Source organism: Quercus suber, unplaced genomic scaffold, assembly GCF_002906115.3.
Source record: "Quercus suber isolate HL8 unplaced genomic scaffold, Cork oak 2.0 scaffold_132, whole genome shotgun sequence".
NCBI lineage: Eukaryota > Viridiplantae > Streptophyta > Magnoliopsida > Fagales > Fagaceae > Quercus > Quercus suber.
This window is the reverse complement of record NW_027069595.1, coordinates 726,848-748,333: the sequence shown is the minus strand read 5'-3', so window position 1 is coordinate 748,333 and position 21,486 is coordinate 726,848. Positions and strand designations below refer to the sequence as shown.

At 34.0% G+C, this 21,486-nt stretch overlaps 2 protein-coding genes and 1 long non-coding RNA gene across 5 annotated transcripts; all 3 read left to right on the top strand.

The window, feature by feature from the left end:
- The first annotated feature begins 8,694 nt into the window (after positions 1-8,694).
- Positions 8,695-13,012, top strand: LOC111988536 (putative disease resistance protein RGA3). Its single transcript, XM_065776385.1, has 2 exons — positions 8,695-11,799; positions 12,687-13,012. The coding sequence occupies exons 1-2, from the start codon at positions 8,911-8,913 to the stop codon at positions 12,699-12,701; spliced, it is 2,904 nt and encodes a 967-aa protein (XP_065632457.1). The 5' UTR covers positions 8,695-8,910; the 3' UTR covers positions 12,702-13,012.
- Positions 13,013-13,549: 537 nt separating this feature from the next.
- LOC112033368 (putative disease resistance protein RGA1) lies at positions 13,550-17,976 on the top strand. The gene is made up of 2 exons (XM_065776383.1): positions 13,550-14,053; positions 17,501-17,976. Exons 1-2 carry the CDS (start codon positions 13,724-13,726, stop codon positions 17,513-17,515), a joined length of 345 nt encoding a protein of 114 aa, XP_065632455.1. The 5' UTR covers positions 13,550-13,723; the 3' UTR covers positions 17,516-17,976.
- Positions 17,977-17,983: 7 nt separating this feature from the next.
- LOC136068771 (uncharacterized) lies at positions 17,984-19,824 on the top strand. Of its 3 annotated transcripts, none has more exons than XR_010630080.1 (3): positions 17,984-18,133; positions 18,760-18,878; positions 19,162-19,824. It is a non-coding gene; the product is annotated as an uncharacterized LOC136068771 (long non-coding RNA). The 3 variants fall into 3 exon arrangements; XR_010630079.1 differs by having other exon boundaries at positions 18,760-19,030; XR_010630078.1 differs by having other exon boundaries at positions 18,760-19,054.
- The last annotated feature ends 1,662 nt before the right edge of the window (positions 19,825-21,486 follow it).

Below are 21,486 nucleotides of genomic sequence, written 5' to 3'. Positions count from 1 at the left end.
CTGCTGCTTCTCATTTAAATAAAGTCTTTGGTAGCTCTATTTTATTATAGGAATTAAAATAATATTTTCTAGGTTATTTTTATGCTCCTAATCTTGCTTAGGAATTAAATGTGTTGCAATGCGTAGTAGTAAAGTTTACAGTATAATTGAAACTCCGCTTCAGGAAATAGTCTATCCTACTAGTGATCCTAATTTTAAAAATAAAAAAATAAAAAATAAAAAAACCAAAAAAGAAAGAGTCATGCTTATTACTCTTTGATTTCTCATGTAGAGTCATTCTTATTACTCTCTGATTTCTCATGCATTGCTCATAATGCTTATCCCTTTTTTAATGCTTATACTTTGAAATTCCTTTTAACATGTTATAGCTCCTTTCAATAAAGGTTAAGGCTACTATATATTTATTTTAGATTGTTAACATCATTGTTCGTTGTGATTAAAAGTGTTATAATTCTAATCATTTAGAAAAATATGATTTCTTTGCAAAGTTATTGCTTCTAACGATGTTTGTTACCCTGAATAAGCCCTTAATCCCTGCCACTAGGAAAAAATTCCTCACTTTACAGGAGAACTTGGAAGACGGAGAAAATATGTTCAGCAAGCACTTGGGGATGCAAGCATGGATTTTGAACTACCAAAGGAAGTAAGTTTTCCCTTTTTACATCGATAGTACTATTGCCAATGACCAATTCTCAGTTTTGTCCTTCAATTATTGCTCTATCTGGCATGCAAGTCTTAGTTTCTTCTATCTTTCTCTACATTAATTTGTGGGTATGCTTGTCATTCATGGGTCAGATCAAAGATGAAGTTCATTAAGCTAGTTGCCAGCAAGTGTTTAAAGTTCTAAGCATGGAGAATGGTGGTCCGCTACGGCCAATATTGCCCATTGTGGCCTCGTGTACTTTATTTTTCCCTCATCATCAGGCTTACGTGGAAGGTTTTCATTTTTCCTCTCTCTCTCTCTCTCTCTCTCTTACTCTTTTCAAATTTTCCTTTGTGTACTTAATTCAGTTAATTGTCAGAGTGCCTCCCAGTACCTGACCAATACTAGTTGGTCTTTAGCCTAGGTCGTTTCCTTTTTACAGGTCCTCAGCCGGCGAATCCCAGGTCGTCCAACCTCCTTGCTCTTTTGGAATTATTGTTGTGCTTCTTATTCTCAATATCCATAAACCTCTACGTGTAACTGAGTTTCGTGGTACAGAATTAGGCAAAATACAATGGTACTAATGTTGAGACTCTAATTCAAAGAGATATAGTAAACTTAAAAAATAAATAAAAAGGGAATTGAAATGATTTTTTGGGTTAAAGCTGTAATTTGAAAGATTTGGCATGAATTTGGGGAAAGAATCAAAGACAATTTTTCATTGTGTGGACAATCACGAACAAGTCAACTCTATTACTATTTGGCAATAGCCAATTAACATCTCTTAAGTGTTTTAAGTCAAAACATCTTCACATCCCCTTCCAGTCTTCCCCACCCTAATTATCAACAAAAAAAAAAAATTAAAAATTGTTACAGTTTCAAGTGAAAACTAAAAATAAAAAAGGACATGGGGCTTAAGCTTAAGGCTAAAGACAATTGGGAGCAAATAGACCTAGCAATTGAATCGGGTCAGATTAATAGAGTTTGGGTCGAAAACGGGTTAATCCAAACTTGATTAACCCATATACAGGTCAGGTTACAAGTTGATTTATATTTTTTCACATGCAAAATAATAATAAATGAACAAAAAAAAAAAAAATACTAAACGTCAAAAAATAACAAAATACTCAAAATTAAAGTTAAATAGTGCATACACTCTTAAGTTGACACAATTGAAAGTTAACTAATGATATCATCTTTACGAAAGTTAGGTGATTTGCGGTTAAGTGTGCCTAAACCACGTTGTTTTGGTGTTTATAAATTTCTTACATTAAAAAAAATATTATTTTAAAAAATGAACAATAAAGGTTTATAACTTTGGTGGTATTCTCTCAGACAATAGCGACGCATTCCTTCAATTCTTGTCATCTCATATGATAAGGGTAATTTTAAAAGTTTGATAAACTCATAAGGCAAAGCCGACAGTACTAATAAACTCGTCGACCTTACTTGTACATTTATAAACATAAACAGTGATATCATCAAGCCGATAGTTCCACCTCAAGGCCGACAGCTGCGCCTTGAGGTCAATGACACATGAATATGACGACTTGAATGCATAGACGAGATAAGAAGTTGACGGAAGGAAGCTGAAGAGGATAAGTAAACCTTTGACAAGTCTGACATGGCCTTTCTTGGCCCCACTCATGAGTATATAAGGAAACATCTTATGCTCCATGGTTAACCCTAATTAAGGGGATTCCACGAAGGAAAGGATCCTGCAAGATGCACGTATTAATAAAGGTATTCCCTATAAGGGAATGTCCTCTATGCCAAGGAACGGATGTCAACCCTATGCTACTATAAAAACCTCAAAACCCTCACATACCAAGATAAGTATAATTTACTCCAGCTCTGGCACTATAGAGTTGTGAAAGTTCTCTAACTTGACTTTTAGAAGGTATTTGGCCGGTACCACACCAGTACTCTCTATAAGGTCTTCTTTGTTTTTATTTTATAGGTGTTATTTAGAGCATGTGAGGACTGTGCGACTTACTGACGATTTTTGGCATCATCATCATATATAGACTTTGTTATGCTTTGAGACATTGAAAGAGATGTTGGCTTATTTGCAATATATGAAACTAACAAATGATAAGGATCTTATGAGTTTTATAGTATAAATTTGGGGTTTAGTCCAATGTTCTAAGTATTTTATGATTTTTGTCACAACAAAGAATATAGAAATATTGTTTCAATCTAAGCTAGGGGTGTGCAAAATATCCGCTTAACCCACCGACCCGTCCAATCCGCAACCGACCCGCCCGCCATGTGCGGGTCATTAAGTTAGGTGGTTTGGGTTGGGTGGGTTAGATCCCCAAAATTGCGGATTGGATTGGGTTACGGATTGAAAAATTGCCAACCCGCTATAACCCGACCCGCCCGCTTAATTAATAATTTTACATACATAAAAAATATATATATATTAGTTGAAATTGTTAAGTATTTAAAGTTAATCAATTCACCTAATAAATTTTTACAGCTAATCAATCATCAATTCCCTAAACAAAACCGGCCTTCAAAAAATTCCTTAAATTAAAATCTAAAAAGTCAATATTGAAACCCTAAACATCTACCTACCACCCACCCCATTTACTTCAGCCGTATATACATTATATTTATACTATTTATATGCTCTAAGTCTCACTTTTTATTCTCACTGCCTACACCTTCAGTTCAGCCACTGTTTTCCCCTTTTCTTCTTTAACCTTTTTGAAACCTATTTTATATCCTTTCAATTCTTCACCAACAGCACAAAGGTAATTGCTTATTTGCTTTCTTGTCTTGTCTTGTTTAGTTTTTGTGTCTTTCTTATTTCAGTTTCCATCATTTGATTAATTTATATAATATAAAAAGTGTTAGTATATTACATGTAAAGCCATTCTATTTCTGGTAGAGGCAATTCATTGTATATTCAAGTATCTATTGTTTCATTGTATATTCAAGTTAACATGTTATATTGTTATATATTAAATATTCTTACGGTTCATCTTATTCTTTGTCTTTGTCTAATTTTTTTAATAGGTGATGGAGGGTGAAACATCTAGTGCCCACAATGAAAAACCCAATGACAAAACTGAGTCTCCAACCACAGGTAATACCAATGCACTTCCTCCTAAGCATCCTAAAAAGAAAAAATCTGAAGTTTGGGATCACTTTTCAATGATGGGTGATTGTGATCCTAATAACTCTAGAGCAGCATGTAATTACTGTGGTAAAGACTATGGATGTCGTGGGAAAAGGGATGGGACTAGTAATTTATGGAATCATCTTTATAATCAATGCCCTACGTCCACTTATAAGGTCGTAGACAAAAAACAAAAGACACTTTGTTTTCTTAAAAAAGAAGAAGGGCAATCTACTCTTAAAGCAGTGGGGTTTAGTGAAAAAATTGCTAGTTCACCTCTTTTTTTTTTTTTTTTTTTTTTCCACAACTGTTGAATTAACATATTATGATTTGTATTTGTTAAAAGTGATACTAGTAGTGGATCAATACTATATAACTTTCTCACCAAATCCAAAATTAAAAAAAAAAAAAAAAAAATCTACTATAATTCAATTTAATGATTCATTATCTAAGACTAATATTATTCCAGAATTAACTTTACATAGATTAATATGAAGAATTTAAAATAATAAGCATTACAATTTTGAAATCTCTCTTCCAATAATAATAGGGGAGCAACGTTGAAATAGTGATGTATTACTAAATCGAATGGATATATTGAAATGGTTAGAATTAATATGCCTAATATAATTATGGACTGAATTGACCGAAATACTATTCTGATATGACTCAACATATTATATAAATTTTCTCCATACTTAAAAACCTCATGTTGAATATCTAATTCTCTTTTGTTCTCATTTTAGCCAAACATCATATTTGGGGAAGTACATTTTGTGATGAACCAAATTGTCACTCATGACTCATGGATGCACATTTTAGAAAGCGCTACAGAAGAAACTCCTTTATCAGTTCATACAGCAACATGGAAGTGTATCATGGCCATTTCCTGAGTAAGTCATATTATATATGATGGAAGATGAAAGGTGAGCTAGGTAGTTGACCAATTTTTAACCTAAGTAATTTCTATTCGTGTTTATGTTACAGATATGGGAGATTGACTACAAAGGCGTCCATAAAACAAAGTTCAACTATCATGCTTTGGTTAAATTTGATATTTTTTTTCCCTGATCATTAATAAACTAAGATAATATTGCAGCTGAACAAAAGTGCTAATGTTAGAGTGTTAATAATCTCCAATCAGCTAAGCTAGTGGGTTATGAGTTATGAGTATGAATGCTTGGCTTCATGACCCCTTTGCGATTCTCATTACAGTCCGGGGAGTGTCATAGCTATCTGATGAGACGGCCATTCAATCAGCACTACTAATATGAATGTTTTTTTTTTTTTGGAAGGAAAACGAATATGAATGATTTGTTTGGTCGGGGTCAGGATCATCAAATAGCCCATGGTCCACAGCCCGACCCAGAAACCCGACGGCCCACCGGGCTAATGGGCGGCCCGACTCGTTGTTATTGAGGCCCATGGGTAGTCCATTAGCCCAGTGGGTGAGGCCGTGGGCTAGTTTTTATGCCCATGGGTACCCGGTGGGCCAGCCCAGTAGCCCAACCCGTTGTCCAGCCCGTTGGCCTAACCCGTTGGCCCAGCCTAATAACTCATAATTCATAATAAAAATATATAGAAAGTGTATGACGGATTGATCTTGAGATATTATAGAAGAATTTCTTAAGAAAACTCTCTCAACCACTAAGATACTTAAAGTAATTGTGCTAAACTTAGTTTACTAAATATATATTTTTCTAGTAGTCTAGCAAATTTGAATTAACCATTTGACATTTTTTTTTTATTAAAGATAAAAAAAAAAAAAAAAAAACTATTTAAAGCCTTAATAAAAAAAAATTTTAAATAGGTTTCCATCAACAAAAAAAAAAAAGAAAGATTTGACTGTAAAAAAATTTGTAATTATGTATTAAATTCTTTAATTCTTTTCTTTAAAAAAATAGATTGATTATTTCCTTATAAAAAATTGATTCTTTCCTTATAAAAATAATAAAATAATATGCTAACACAAGCCTATGGGTAGCCCATTAGGCCCAACCCAATAGCCCAGCTCGCTAAAGACAAAATGGGCATTGCTCATGGGCAGGGTCATGGGCTGAGGTTTTCTCTTTCGGCCCAGCTCGACTCGACCCGTAAACTAGTTAATAGTCCATTATGTCCAGCCCATTGTGCCCATAGGCCAAGTAAAAATGGGTTGGGCCAGCCCGACCCGGCCCATTGCCGACCCTTAGGTCGGGGACACTGAAAAGGCAATTGCTGAAAATAAGGGGATAAACAGGAATCAAAGAAAACAGATTAAAGAAGGCAGTAAGCAAGTCCGCTGGGTTTGATTTGGTTAGGTGGCAATAATTGATTAAGTTTATGTTTATTGACAAAGTTTCTTCTCCTTCCCCTGTCAAGTTTAATTGGGAAAGATCAAATAGATGGTATATAATTTATAAAATGGTTAGGTAGGTTTTTTTTTTTTGGTAATCGGCTGGGGTATTATAATTTTAAAATGGTTATGCTTCTGCAAACATCTTCTAGTTCACCAGTTCGAGCTGGTGGTACCCATGGGCTTACCCAACTGTACCATGGGGCGTGGACAATGACTACCACACGCAAGTCCCCTTTTTTTTTCCTCAAAAAAAAAAAAAAAAAAAAAAAAAAAAGACCTTGCCTGGCAAAGACAAATACATGGACTATAATACCAAAATTTAATTAGTAGTCTATTGGGTAGGTAGCTGTGCTTTTCTTTTTCTTTTTCTTTTTCTTTTTCTTTTTTTATAACAGAAATATAAACTTGAAAAAAAAAAAAAAAAAAAAAAAAAAAAAAAAAAACCTTAACCATTATACTATTGGTTAGGTAATCTGTGCTTTTCTTTTTTTGTTAAAAAAATAAATACCTTAATCAGTAGACTACTGGCTAGGTAAGCTGTGCTTTTATTTTTTTGCTAAAAAAATTGAAAACCTTAATTAGTAGTCTATCGGTTAGAGAATAAATTATATATTATACCATATATTTCAAATAAGTATCGCATGGTGGGTCCGTAACTAGTAAACTATAAAATGAAGAAAACAAAAGCCAAGTACCATACTAGATATAATACAAAAAGCTTCTTATTTCTCGTGTTAGTTGCTATGTGCTAGTAGCTCTCTCTTTGCAAAAGCAATAATGAAGCAAGAATACCTCAAAAAATTTAATCGGGCCTTCCTTTACATTTCAATGATGATCTAATTGAACGTTTTCTTACCCAGCTACGCTAAAAAGTAAGACATTGAATGAATATTGCTTTAAATTATAAGTACAATATGGGTTTATATGTAGTAATTGAGATCTGAAGAATGGAATGACACAGTTTAATTGATTAAAAGAATGAATTGGTGTGACCTTGAGCTTGACACAGTTTAATTATAGGTTCATTGACGTTGTGAGTCTGTTATTTTGGTTTGAGTTTCTCCTTTCTGAATCACACTATCTAATCTGTCTCCACTTCTTGTTTCTTTGTATTGTCAATCTGAATTTTACTCTCCAAGCATGGCTGAGGGACTTGTTACTGATCTCATTAAGCAGTTGGTTTCGATCGCTGCCCAAGAGGTGGAACAAGAGATAAGGTTGGTCATTTGTGTTGACAAAAAAATCTGAAAGCTTGAAGGCAATCTACAAACCGTGAAAGCTGTGCTCAATGATGCTGAGAAAAGACAAGTTACAGAAGATGGAAGATGTGGTGGACGAGTGGAACACTGAATTGATCAAATCAGCAATTCAGAAAGAAGAAGAAAAAAATGCTGATACTGCTCCTGTTATGATACTAGTATATTAGTTACGACCAGCCTTTACACGCATATATATACAATTAATGTTCTAAGAGAATTTATTACTGAGTATATAAAAGTTGAGTACTTCTTATATTAGACATGTACAAAAATATATAGTAAAAAAATAACGTAGTATCTCTTATCAAAATTATGCTTGATGATGATTTTTCATATAATAAAATTAATCTTTAATCATCTACATAATGAAATTTTGAAGATTTTCATTTTTAATGGAACCAATGAAATCTTCAAGTTCAAGAATAATGCAAAACTTTAATGTACAAATACTAGAGCATAGTTTACAAAAAAAAAAAGAAAAAAAAGTGAGAAAAAATATATCTTGTCTCTATAACTACTAGACTAATTGAAAAAAAAAAAATTTTAATTTTTATTTTAAGAATGTAACAAATTAAACCATCAGCTTATATTAAATCTCAAACATCAAGATTAGAATTGAAATTTAATTTGTTACTTTCTGAAACATCAAGATTAGAATTGTTACTTTCTGAAACATAAAAGAAATTTATTACTTTTGAAAATACATAGTTTAATTTGTTAAACCTCTTAAATTATATGATTTAAATATAACGTCTCTTTATTTTAATAGCATCATTAAAATATCTCAAAATTTGGGAGGCCAACTTAAATTTTTGCAAGCTACATTTTTTTTTATATTTAAATGTAGATAATAAACATTTTTAAAATTTTTGGAGGCGGCCATGGCATCCATCCTTTTGCCTTTTGTGTGGCTCTGCCACTGTTTGCAGGAAACCAAATAAATCTAAAGACTGACCTTTCCAAGCGAAACTTGTCCTGTGTAAAGTGGGCCTTCATAAATGATTTCCTCTTCTAGTAAATAGTGAATTCATGTTAAACCATTAGAATTACAAAAATTTTCACAAAATATTTTAAATGTTGAAATGAAAAGTTGACAATATAGATAATAAAATAATGTCAATGCTAGAACAAATGAGAATCAATAATAATGAAATAAATTGCAATTAAATCATAGAAAATAAAAAAGAATAGAGAAGTATAAAATAGTTCATAACAAAAAAGATCATGACTTTCATAAAAAAAAAAAAATTGGTAATAATGACTTTTTTTTTGGGAGATAAAGTATAGGGATAATCATGACTTGGGAAACTATAGAATAGTGGAGTCAAGTGGTCTAGATAAGCGAGAGCGGAGCCACCTAAAAAGAACAACTGGCTACATCATTTTTCCGACTTTGACCTTCGTTTATTTAGTAAAGATCATTAAACCTCAACTTTAATCTCCTGTTTGGTCTCTTTCTTCTTTCATCAGGCAGTTACCATTTGCTCCGGACCTTAAGCACTCTTGTGTTAACCAAACAAGTTTCCATTTCCAACTTCCAACTATGGCTTGGGCTCTTGTTTCTACCATCAAGGACCAGCTTAGTCCTTTCATTACTTCAGAGTTCACGTCGATTGCGAATGTCAAGGGAGAAGTCCAAAATCTTGAAAGCAAATTCCACACCATCCAGGCAATGCTCAGCGATGCAGAGGAACGGCAAGTGAAGGAGGAAGCTGTGAAGCTTTGGTTGGATAAGCTCAAAGATGTTTCCTACCAGATGGACGACGTGTTGGATGAGTGGAACACTGCCATGATCAAAGCAGAGATTGAGAAACAACAAAAAGAATTCGAAGAAGAAGAAAAAGCTGAAACTAGTGCTGCTAAGAAGAGGAAGGTATGGCCCCTCATCTCAGTTCCTACTCTTTTTCAGCATCGTGATATTGCTCATAAGATAAAAGAACTTAACCAAAAATTAAATGAGATTGACAGAGAGGGAGGGATGTACAAGTTTGTATTGACTAGGGGAAATGAAGAAGTTGAGAGACCAAAAACTACTTCCTTTGTTGATGTGTCTGATATTCTTGGTCGTGATAAAGTTAGGGATGATCTAGTGAGCATCCTATTAGGCAAGAGTAGTGAAGAGGGAATAAACCCCCAAGTCATCTCTTTGGTCGGCATGGGTGGTATTGGAAAAACTGCTCTTGCCCAACTAGGCTTTAATCATCGTCAGGTGAAGGCCCATTTTGATACAAAAATTTGGGTTTGTGTTTCTGAACCTTTTGATCAATGTAAGGTTGCCAGAGCAATCATTCAAGCTTTTGCTTTTGGAGGTGGTGACTCCAACGTTACAGAATTGCAAAGTCTATTGGAACAAATATGTGAATTGATTAAGGGAAGGAAGTGTTTTCTTGTCTTTGACGATGTGTGGACTGAAGATTCCACATTGTGGGAGCCATTTAGGCTTGCACTCCAAAATGGCGCCCCAGGTAGTAAAATTCTGATCACCACACGTAAAAACATAGTTGCAAAGATGATGGGTAGTACATACATGATCAATTTGGAAGTACTTTCTGACAAAGACTGTTGGTTAGTGTTTAGTAAAATAGCACTTTGTGATAAGAACTCTGAGGAGTGTAAGCAACTAGAACACATTGGCAGAAAAATAGCGAAGAAGTGTAAAGGCTTGCCACTTGCTGCAAAGACTCTAGGAAGTTTAATGCGCTTCAAGAAGAGTATGGAACAATGGGAGATGGTTTTATGTAGTAGACTATGGGAATTCGAAGATGTTGAAAGAGGTCTTTTTGCGCCGTTGTTACTAAGTTATTATGATTTGCCCTCACCATTGAAACGGTGTTTCTCATATTGTGGCGTCTTTCCAAAAGATTATGTCTTTTCTAGCGATAATTTGGTATTTATGTGGATGGCACAAGGATATATCAAGTCGAAGGGAAATATGGAGATGGAAATCATTGCTAGAGACTACTTTGAAAATTTAGCCATACGCTCTTTCTTCCAAGATTTTGAGAAAGATGAGGATGATAGCAAGATAAAAAGATGTAAAATGCATGACATAGTGCATGACTTTGCACAATTGATTTCAAAAAATGAATGCTTCTCAATCAGTAGTGACATAGAGTTGGGATCAGATTATAAAACTGCCCGCCATTTGCAATTAGAAATTCCCATAAATACTCAATTTCCTAAGTCTATTTATAGTGCAAGAAATCTGCGCACCCTGATTTTTGTATATCAAAGTGATTATAACTTATCTACTTTATTCCAACATTTTAAATGTTTACGAACATTAACTTTGAATTTTGAATATGGTGATACGTTAGAGGAACTTCCAGATGCAGTTGAGAATTTCATACATTTGAGGTATCTTAATTTAGTCAATTATCGTGGAGACAGATTGCCTGAAACCATTTGTAATCTACGCAATTTACAAATTTTGAATATTATAATTACAGGTGTGAAATTCCAAAAATTGCCAACAGGGATGGGTAAACTAATTAACCTAAGACATTTTATTTTGGATCTCAGATACAATTGGGTAAAATTAGAGTTTCCAAGAGGATTTGGGAGATTGAGTTCTCTTAGAACATTAAGTTATTTCAACATAAGTGGTAAGGATGACAGCGAAAGATGTAAACTAGGAGAATTAAGAAATTTGAACCACCTTGAACGGACTCTTACAATAAATGGGTTGGGAAGCAATGTATATGAGGCCGAGAATGCACAACTAAAGAAGAAAATAGGCCTTCGTACTTTGATACTACGGTTTGACAAATGGGATAGTGAGAAAATAATAAGGGAGATAGATGTATTAGTTTTGAATGCTTTAGAGCCACCTCCAAACTTGGAACATTTACACATAGAATGCTACCGTGGATCGACAATATTTTATAATTGGGCGATGTCCTTAACCAAATTAAAAGTACTTTATATCAGTGACTGCTATTATTTAGAGCATTTGCCTCCTCTAGGAAAACTTTTGTTCCTTGAATCAATAGAGATACATGAAGCTTATAGTGTGAAGAAGGTGGGGGTTGAATTTTTGGGAATTGATGAATTAGAAAAGAAGAAGAAAGACGATATAATAACAATTGTATTCCCAAATTTGAAATCTCTCAAATTTGTATATTTGGACAAGTGGGAAGAATGGAATGGGATTGGAGAAGAAGATGAGGAAGAAGAAGAAGACTGTATCAAAAGATTCACTATAATGCCACGTCTTCAACATTTGGCAATTTGGGTTTGCCCAAAGTTAAAGTCGCTGCCAAACTTCTTTCATACAGCTCCATTACAGAATTTGAAGATCTTTTACAGTCCATTTCTCAGAGAACGTTGCAAAAGAGGGACAGGAGAGGAGTGGCCCAAGATTTCCCACATTCCTAACATCAATATTGATTTCAAGCATTTGCAAAGAGATGGTCGAGAATTGAACCCAGAGGTAACTTCTTCTTACGCTTCTTCTTCTTCTCCTTGTCCTTCTTTTATTTTTGCAATATATCAATATAAAATTAAAAAACAAAATCAAACTAAATATTTTAATTGTCCGCCAAAATTTCCCACAGGAAAAAAAAAAAACACTGGTTGATGAAATTGTCGGGTTCTTAGTAATTTGGATTAGGCGATTTATATTATATATTGTTGTACATATACACATAACTAGCATGCATAGCATGTGGTTCCTTAGATTCGTTTAACTGCTTCATAGAGTCAATAAAAATCTCAGTTACTTCATAGACTAATATCAAATAAATCATGTGGTTTTCTTTTGGGCATGTAGAAAGACTATAAACAAAAATATTTCCAGTGATCTCTATGTTTCTGGGTTCATGAATTTTAGCTTTAAGGAAAGATTTTTGGATAATGATGGTGAAAGATGATTTTAGTCTGCGTGTGTGTGTGTTGGCAAAGTTAATTATTGGCATAATTCAGTGTTGCAAGTCTAATCTAGTCCTTGGGCATCGTCTTTTATTTTGCTAAAATTAACATATTCTAATTGCCTGCCAAACTGTCCCACGAATTAAAATTTTAATAACAACTTTAATTAGATTTTGAGTAATTTGAATTAGGCAATTTGTATTTTTCCATGTTCATATAACTAGCAAAGCATGTGGTTGCTTAGATTCAGTTATCTTGTGATGTATCTAAAATTGTTTAGACTAATAAAAAATGATCTTACTCATTTGCATACAGAGAAAACAGCTCCAATGCCAACTTCTTTCTAATTCTTTAATATTTTAATATTTATATGGGTCTTGCAAATTTTCTTCATTTTTGGTATGTAGACTAATCTGAACTAACTCATATGGTTTTCCTTTGGGCATGTAGATGTATTGGGACTAGCTGAATGACCAGGAAGAAGATGACGAAGAAGAGGATGACAAAGAAGAAGATGAGAAAGAAGAGGATGACAAAGAAGAGGATGACAAAGAAGAAGATGAGAAAGAAGAGGATGACAAAGAAGATGAAGACAATGAAGAAGATAGTGAAGAGGAGCACGCCAAAGAAGAGGACCTATGATTTTCGTGTTTCCTTAAGGATAGTCTGTCATTGGTGTTATACGAAGTTTGTAAGGCAAATTTCCCCCCTGTTCTGAACTTTTTTAATGAAGTTTCATTGAAGTTTATCAAAAAAAAAAAAAAGTTAGGGGTTGAATTTATTGTTTATTTGTTATGTTGGTATGTTATTATTTTGAATCCTTGATGTGACTTTGGGAATGTTAAGACTTTGAGTTCGTTGATTTAATTCTACTATTTTTTAATTTCCTAAGTTGTAAGGCAAAGCCTACTTTTGCTAGAGATGATATATCTCTTTTTCATTGACTCTATGTTTGTGTTGGAATTGAGATTATTCAATGAAATCTACCTTTAGTTTTTTGTGTGCATTAGTTATATTTTGAGATTATCAATAACAAATTGTAGTTTGTGATAATTAAAAAAAAAAAAAAAAAAAACATTGTTAATGCCAACCCGCCTAACCCGCCTAACTCGCTGAGTTGAAACCGCCAAAATTTGTAACCAATCCGCCGGATTTAGACTTTGGTGGGTTGGTGGCGGATTGGAATTTTTCCAACCCGCTAGTGGCGGATTGGATAGAAATATTGGCCTTTACTTGCCCAATCCAACCCGCGCACACCCCTAGTGGAGTCAAGTGGTCTAGATAAGCGAGAGCGGAGCCACCTAAAAAGAACAACTGGCTACATCATTTTTCCGACTTTGACCTTCGTTTATTTAGTAAAGATCTTTAAACCTCAACTTTAATCTCCTGTTTGGTCTCTTTCTTCTTTCATCAAGCAGTTACCATTTGCTCCGGACCTTAAGCACTCTTGTGTTAACCAAACAAATTTCCATTTCCAACTTCCAACTATGGCTTGGGCTCTTGTTTCTACCATCAAGGACCAGCTTAGTCCTTTCATTACTTCAGAGTTCACGTCGATTGCAAATGTCAAGGGAGAAGTCCAAAATCTTGAAAGCAAATTCCACACCATCCAGGCAATGCTCAGCGATGCAGAGGAACGGCAAGTGAAGGAGGAAGCTGTGAAGCTTTGGTTGGATAAGCTCAAAGATGTTTCCTACCAGATGGACGACGTGTTGGATGAGTGGAACACTGCCATGATCAAAGCAGAGATTGAGAAACAACAAAAAGAATTCGAAGAAGAAGAAAAAGCTGAAACTAGTGCTGCTAAGAAGAGGAAGGTATGGCCCCTCATCTCAGTTCCTACTGTTTTTCAGCATCGTGATATTGCTCATAAGATAAAAGAACTTAACCAAAAATTAAATGAGATTGACAGAGAGGGAGGGATGTACAAGTTTGTATTGACTAGGGGAAATGAAGAAGTTGAGAGACCAAAAACTACTTCCTTTGTTGATGTGTCTGATATTCTTGGTCGTGATAAAGTTAGGGATGATCTAGTGAGCATCCTATTAGGCAAGAGTAGTGAAGAAGGAATAAACCCCCAAGTCATCTCTTTGGTCGGCATGGGTGGTATTGGAAAAACTGCTCTTGCCCAACTAGGCTTTAATCATCGTCAGGTGAAGGCCCATTTTGATACAAAAATTTGGGTTTGTGTTTCTGAACCTTTTGATCAATGTAAGGTTGCCAGAGCAATCATTCAAGCTTTTGCTTTTGGAGGTGGTGACTCCAACGTTACAGAATTGCAAAGTCTATTGGAACAAATATGTGAATTGATTAAGGGAAGGAAGTGTTTTCTTGTCTTTGACGATGTGTGGACTGAAGATTCCACATTGTGGGAGCCATTTAGGCTTGCATTCCAAAATGGCGCCCCAGGTAGTAAAATTCTGATCACCACACGTAAAAACATAGTTGCAAAGATGATGGGTAGTACATACATGATCAATTTGGAAGTACTTTCTGACAAAGACTGTTGGTTGGTGTTTAGTAAAATAGCACTTTGTGATAAGAACTCTGAGGAGTGTAAGCAACTAGAACACATTGGCAGAAAAATAGCAAAGAAGTGTAAAGGCTTGCCACTTGCTGCAAAGACTCTAGGAAGTTTAATGCGCTTCAAGAAGAGTATGGAACAATGGGAGATGGTTTTATGTAGTAGACTATGGGAATTTGAAGATGTTGAAAGAGGTCTTTTTGCGCCGTTGTTACTAAGTTATTATGATTTGCCCTCACCATTGAAACGGTGTTTCTCATATTGTGGCGTCTTTCCAAAAGATTATGTATTTTCTAGCGATAATTTGGTATTTATGTGGATGGCACAAGGATATATCAAGTCGAAGGGAAATATGGAGATGGAAATCATTGCTAGAGACTACTTTGAAAATTTAGCCATACGCTCTTTCTTCCAAGATTTTGAGAAAGATGAGGATGATAGCAAGATAAAAAGATGTAAAATGCATGACATAGTGCATGACTTTGCACAATTGATTTCAAAAAATGAATGCTTCTCAATCAGTAGTGACATAGAGTTGGGATCAGATTATAAAACTGCCCGCCATTTGCAATTAGAAATTCCCATAAATACTCAATTTCCTAAGTCTATTTATAGTGCAAGAAATCTGCGCACCCTGATTTTTGTATATCAAAGTGATTATAACTTATCTACTTTATTCCAACATTTTAAATGTTTACGAACATTAACTTTGAATTTTGAATATGGTGATATACGTTAGAGGAACTTCCAGATGCAGTTGAGAATTTCATACATTTGAGGTATCTTAATTTAGTCAATTATCGTGGAGACGGATTGCCTGAAACCATTTGTAATCTATGCAATTTACAAATTTTGAATATTATAATTACAGGTGTGAAATTCCAAAAATTGCCAATAGGGATGGGTAAACTAATTAACCTAAGACATTTTATTTTGGATCTCAGATACAATTGGGTAAAATTAGAGTTTCCAAGAGGATTTGGGAGATTGAGTTCTCTTAGAACATTAAGTTATTTCAACATAAGTGGTAAGGATGACAGCGAAAGATGTAAACTAGGAGAATTAAGAAATTTGAACCACCTTGAAGGGACTCTTACAATAAATGGGTTGGGAAGCAATGTATATGAGGCCGAGAATGCACAACTAAAGAAGAAAATAGGCCTTCATACTTTGATACTACGGTTTGACAAATGGGATAGTGAGAAAATAATAAGGGAGATAGATGTATTAGTTTTGAATGCTTTAGAGCCGCCTCCAAACTTGGAACATTTACACATAGAATGCTACCGTGGATCGACAATATTTTATAATTGGGCGATGTCCTTAACCAAATTAAAAGTACTTTATATCAGTGACTGCTATTATTTAGAGCATTTGCCTCCTCTAGGAAAACTTTTGTTCCTTGAATCAATAGAGATACATGAAGCTTATAGTGTGAAGAAGGTGGGGGTTGAATTTTTGGGAATTGATGAATTAGAAAAGAAGAAGAAAGACGATATAATAACAATTGTATTCCCAAATTTGAAATCTCTCAAATTTGTATATTTGGACAAGTGGGAAGAATGGAATGGGATTGGAGAAGAAGATGAGGAAGAAGAAGAAGACTGTATCAAAAGATTCACTATAATGCCACGTCTTCAACATTTGGCAATTTGGGTTTGCCCAAAGTTAAAGTCGCTGCCAAACTTCTTTCATACAGCTCCATTACAGAATTTGAAGATCTTTTACAGTCCATTTCTCAGAGAACGTTGCAAAAGAGGGACAGGAGAGGAGTGGCCCAAGATTTCCCACATTCCTAACATCAATATTGATTTCAAGCATTTGCAAAGAGATGGTCGAGAATTGAACCCAGAGGTAACTTCTTCTTACGCTTCTTCTTCTTCTCCTTGTCCTTCTTTTATTTTTGCAATATATCAATATAAAATTAAAAAACAAAATCAAACTAAATATTTTAATTGTCCGCCAAAATTTCCCACAGGAAAAAAAAAAACACTGGTTGATGAAATTGTCGGGTTCTTAGTAATTTGGATTAGGCGATTTATATTATATATTGTTGTACATATACACATAACTAGCATGCATAGCATGTGGTTCCTTAGATTCGTTTAACTGCTTCATAGAGTCAATAAAAATCTCAGTTACTTCATAGACTAATATCAAATAAATCATGTGGTTTTCTTTTGGGCATGTAGAAAGACTATAAACAAAAATATTTCCAGTGATCTCTATGTTTCTGGGTTCATGAATTTTAGCTTTAAGGAAAGATTTTTGGATAATGATGGTGAAAGATGATTTTAGTCTGCGTGTGTGTGTGTTGGCAAAGTTAATTATTGGCATAATTCAGTGTTGCAAGTCTAATCTAGTCCTTGGGCATCGTCTTTTATTTTGCTAAAATTAACATATTCTAATTGCCTGCCAAACTGTCCCACGAATTAAAATTTTAATAACAACTTTAATTAGATTTTGAGTAATTTGAATTAGGCAATTTGTATTTTTCCATGTTCATATAACTAGCAAAGCATGTGGTTGCTTAGATTCAGTTATCTTGTGATGTATCTAAAATTGTTTAGACTAATAAAAAATGATCTTACTCATTTGCATACAGAGAAAACAGCTCCAATGCCAACTTCTTTCTAATTCTTTAATATTTTAATATTTATATGGGTCTTGCAAATTTTCTTCGTTTTTGGTATGTAGACTAATCTGAACTAACTCATATGGTTTTCCTTTGGGCATGTAGATGTATTGGGACTAGCTGAATGACCAGGAAGAAGATGACGAAGAAGAGGATGACAAAGAAGAAGATGAGAAAGAAGAGGATGACAAAGAAGAGGATGACAAAGAAGAAGATGAGAAAGAAGAGGATGACAAAGAAGATGAAGACAATGAAGAAGATAGTGAAGAGGAGCACGCCAAAGAAGAGGACCTATGATTTTCGTGTTTCCTTAAGGATAGTCTGTCATTGGTGTTATACGAAGTTTGTAAGGCAAATTTCCCCCCTGTTCTGAACTTTTTTAATGAAGTTTCATTGAAGTTTATCAAAAAAAAAAAAAAGTTAGGGGTTGAATTTATGGGAATAGAAGAATCCAAAAAGAAGGAGAAAGGCGATATAATAATTACACTATTCCCAAATTTGATATCTCTCACATTTTGGGGTTTCGATAACTAGGAAGAATGGAATGGGATTGGAGGAAAAGAAGATTGTATCAGAAGATTCACTATNCAGAGTGTTTGAAGTTACAAGCATGGAGATGGTGTTGTGTACTACAGTGTCGAGTTTTGTAGTGATGAAGATTTGAGATTGACCTCAAATTTCATCTGTTGTGCCCTTAATGTCCTTTATATTCTCCTCATCATCAGGTTTAAATTGCAGGTATGCGTTTTTATTTTTTTTCCCCTCATAATTAAGGTGCTTTTCTGTTAGCTTTTTATATATATATATATATATATATTCTTTGTGTGATTAATCATCACTATGAATTTTTATATTATTCCAATAAAATAGCTCGACATCATTCCACCATGTAGTTATATAAGTTTTAAATACAGTCAATGAATTGCTAATTTATCTTGATCTTGCACAATTTGGAATTTTGGTAAATATTGTTGCTTTTCCTTTGGCTTCAATTCAACATAATGCTACATTGCATTAATGGTCTTACATCCAGCACACAGAAAATTTTCTATGATATTCTGTATAGTGTAGTCCTTTCTGAGAATTTTCTAGAATTTGCGGACAAGGAATCAAAAAACCAGATTGATCTTCAGATGGGTTTGAGCCTAAGACTTTTTATTGTTTGCTGATTAATGATTATTTTCAATTGATAGAATCATTTTGATGTCAAAATAAAAAAATTTCCTTTGTATTTGCCATAATAAATTTTGTTGAAATTTTTTATTTCCCACGCTTTGATCATAAGTGTGTGTGTGTGTGTGTATATTTTTGGTATTTTGTCCCCTTCATCCTGAAGCAACAACTTGTTTGTAAAACTTGTGCAGTCTAAACCTATTGGAGAAGTGTAGTTTATACTGGTCAAAGTTGTTAAGCAACGATGCACCTCAATATCCATGTCTTACATTCTGGTGGTACAAGATAGCTAATTGAGAAAGCTCCATAGGTAGAATGGCAAGTCTCTATATGACAGAGCGACAGAGCTCCCTCTCTCTTCTCACTAAAGCTCTGTCCTTGTTTACAAAGCTCTATACTCAATTCGTACACAAAAATGCTTCAAGATCAGGCTCAATTGATAGAATCATTTTGATTTCCAAAGTAAAAAGTTTCATTATATTCGCCGTAATAAACCTGTAGCTGAAACTTTTTAATTCTCAAGTTTTACTCAAGCTTTTCAATTTTCTCCTCTTCATCCTAAATCAATGGCCTCTTTTGTTAAACTATTGCAGTCTAAGCCTATTGGAGAAGCGCAGTCTATACTGGTGAAAATTGTTTAGCAAGGATGCACCCTTCATGTCATACGTTCCGGTGCAAGATAGCTAATTGAGAGAGCTTCATAGGCAGAATGGCAAAGCTCATTATGGTAGAACAACAAAGCTCCCTTTCTCTCCTCCGTGAAGCAAAAATGCTTGAAGATGAAACTCCAGTCAACGTCGTGAATGTAACATGCCATGGATGTCAAGCAGAAACATCGTCAAGCTATACTTCTGTCAAATTTCATTTTTCTAACCATGAATAACCAAACATGAAACATTGCAGCTGAAAGACGCACTGGAGTCTTAATAATCTTGAATCAGCCAGTTTGTTAAAGGTCAAATCAACAAGGTGGCTTTAGAAGCAGGTTGTTTATATATATTTATGTTGTTCACATATGTTGCGCTTTTGTATGGACCTGTAAATGTAATCAAATGATCAAAAAGCCTAAATGGCTAGCTAGTGCAGCTAAAATTCAAGTGCCATTTGTTTGATTTGTAATTTTGATAATCCGTTTGACTTTTGAGGAGTTCGTACTGATGAGATTCAATTGCATTGTAGAGCATGTAAAGTATTGTATTGTAAATTTGCATACACCCATTACCTATTTTTAATTTCATTAGAAGTCGTCTTGAACATGATCAAAGCTCTTGAACCCAAATATCTCTCCCCTTAAAAAGCTTGTCAAGTTTTCCCATTCCACAAGAGTTGAAGAGCTTTCCATTAGCAGGGACAGACCCACATATGGGCCCCAGTTCCCATCAGACATTACCCAAAAAAGAAAAAAGAAAAAAAAAAAAAAAAATATATATATATCCAGTCAAAACAACACTAATTATCAGTCCCAAAAAAAAAAAAAAAAAAAAACCCAGCCCAAACAACAATCTTCAGCCATTTTTGTAAATTACAACCCAGCCTAACAAACCACTATTTTAGCCCAAATTCACCACGTTGATTCAAGGAAAAAAAAGGGGGCATCAGATTGATAGTGCTGGCAGAGGATAATAAATTGATAGTCGTGTGAGTGGGGCAACAATGTGTATAAGTTAAATATTTAATATGCTATTAATACTATTTTTGAGGCAAAAATAAAAAAAATAAAAGACAATCACAAAAACCAAGATAAAGAGATAAACAAATACATCATAAAATAAAAATGTCGCAAATCATAATGCTTTAACTATTATTTTGAACTAAGATAAATTTATGAATAAATCTATAAATTAAGAAGTTTAAATTTATAATTGATGCATCATGCATATCAACCACATTCTTGTATCCGCTTTTACTCCGTAATAACAATTGCTCCTTTTGTAAGATAATAAACATAATTCTTATTTTATTTTTATTTTTTTAGTCTTTGATGTTATACATTGAAAGAGACAACAATTTCGACATTTAGTTTGTATTCAATCATAAATGCTTTCAAAGATTTAAAAGACGTCAAGTTCTTTTTTCATAAGTGACTGCATTGTAATGTATTAAAAAACAATGATATTTTATATCTTTTGTCTTTGTTGATAGATGATTAAATCTTAATGTACTAAGAAATAATGATTTTATGTATTTGTTTTAGATGATAGTTTGTTAATACTATATGAATTCTTATTTAGAGTTTTTGTATTTTTTTTTCTTATACTCCAGCCCTTAGCTTGAAATCTTGGTTCCATAATGGACCATTAGTAATAGTAAGCATCAAACTAGGTTCAAATGTCTTTTTCTTTTGGGTCTCATTATGGAGGACAAAGAAAAAGAAAAAGAAAAGGAAATGTAATACAGATAAAATAAATAAAAAGTTCATGACTTTCTAATAAGTGGGGGAAACTCTTTTTTCTTGTCGGTAGGTTAATAGAAGAGATCATGTTGCAAAGAAAGAATAAAAAACAAAAACCAAAGCTTTTTTTATGCGTGAGTTGCTATGCACTAATTTAAGTGGGGTTTCCATTTTCATTTCAATGATGATCCTTATTGGACTAAAAAACTAAAGGCATAATGGGTGAAACAAAGAATGATCAAGTTACAGATAATTGAAAAGTGATGATGCTGAAAAAATCACCAGTGAGCCACACAGTTCTCGCACACTCGAAACGGCACCTGCACAACACAAAAGCTGAAGACCTTAAGAGGAGTATCGGTGTGATACCAGCCAAATACCCTCTGAAAGTCAAGTTAGAACTTCTCACAACTCTAAAGTGATAGAGCGGGGTCAATTATGCGTACCTTGGTTTGTGAGGGTATTGGGGTTTTTATAGTAGTAGAGGGTTGACCTTTCTTCCTTGGGCTAGAAGTCTTTTCCTTAT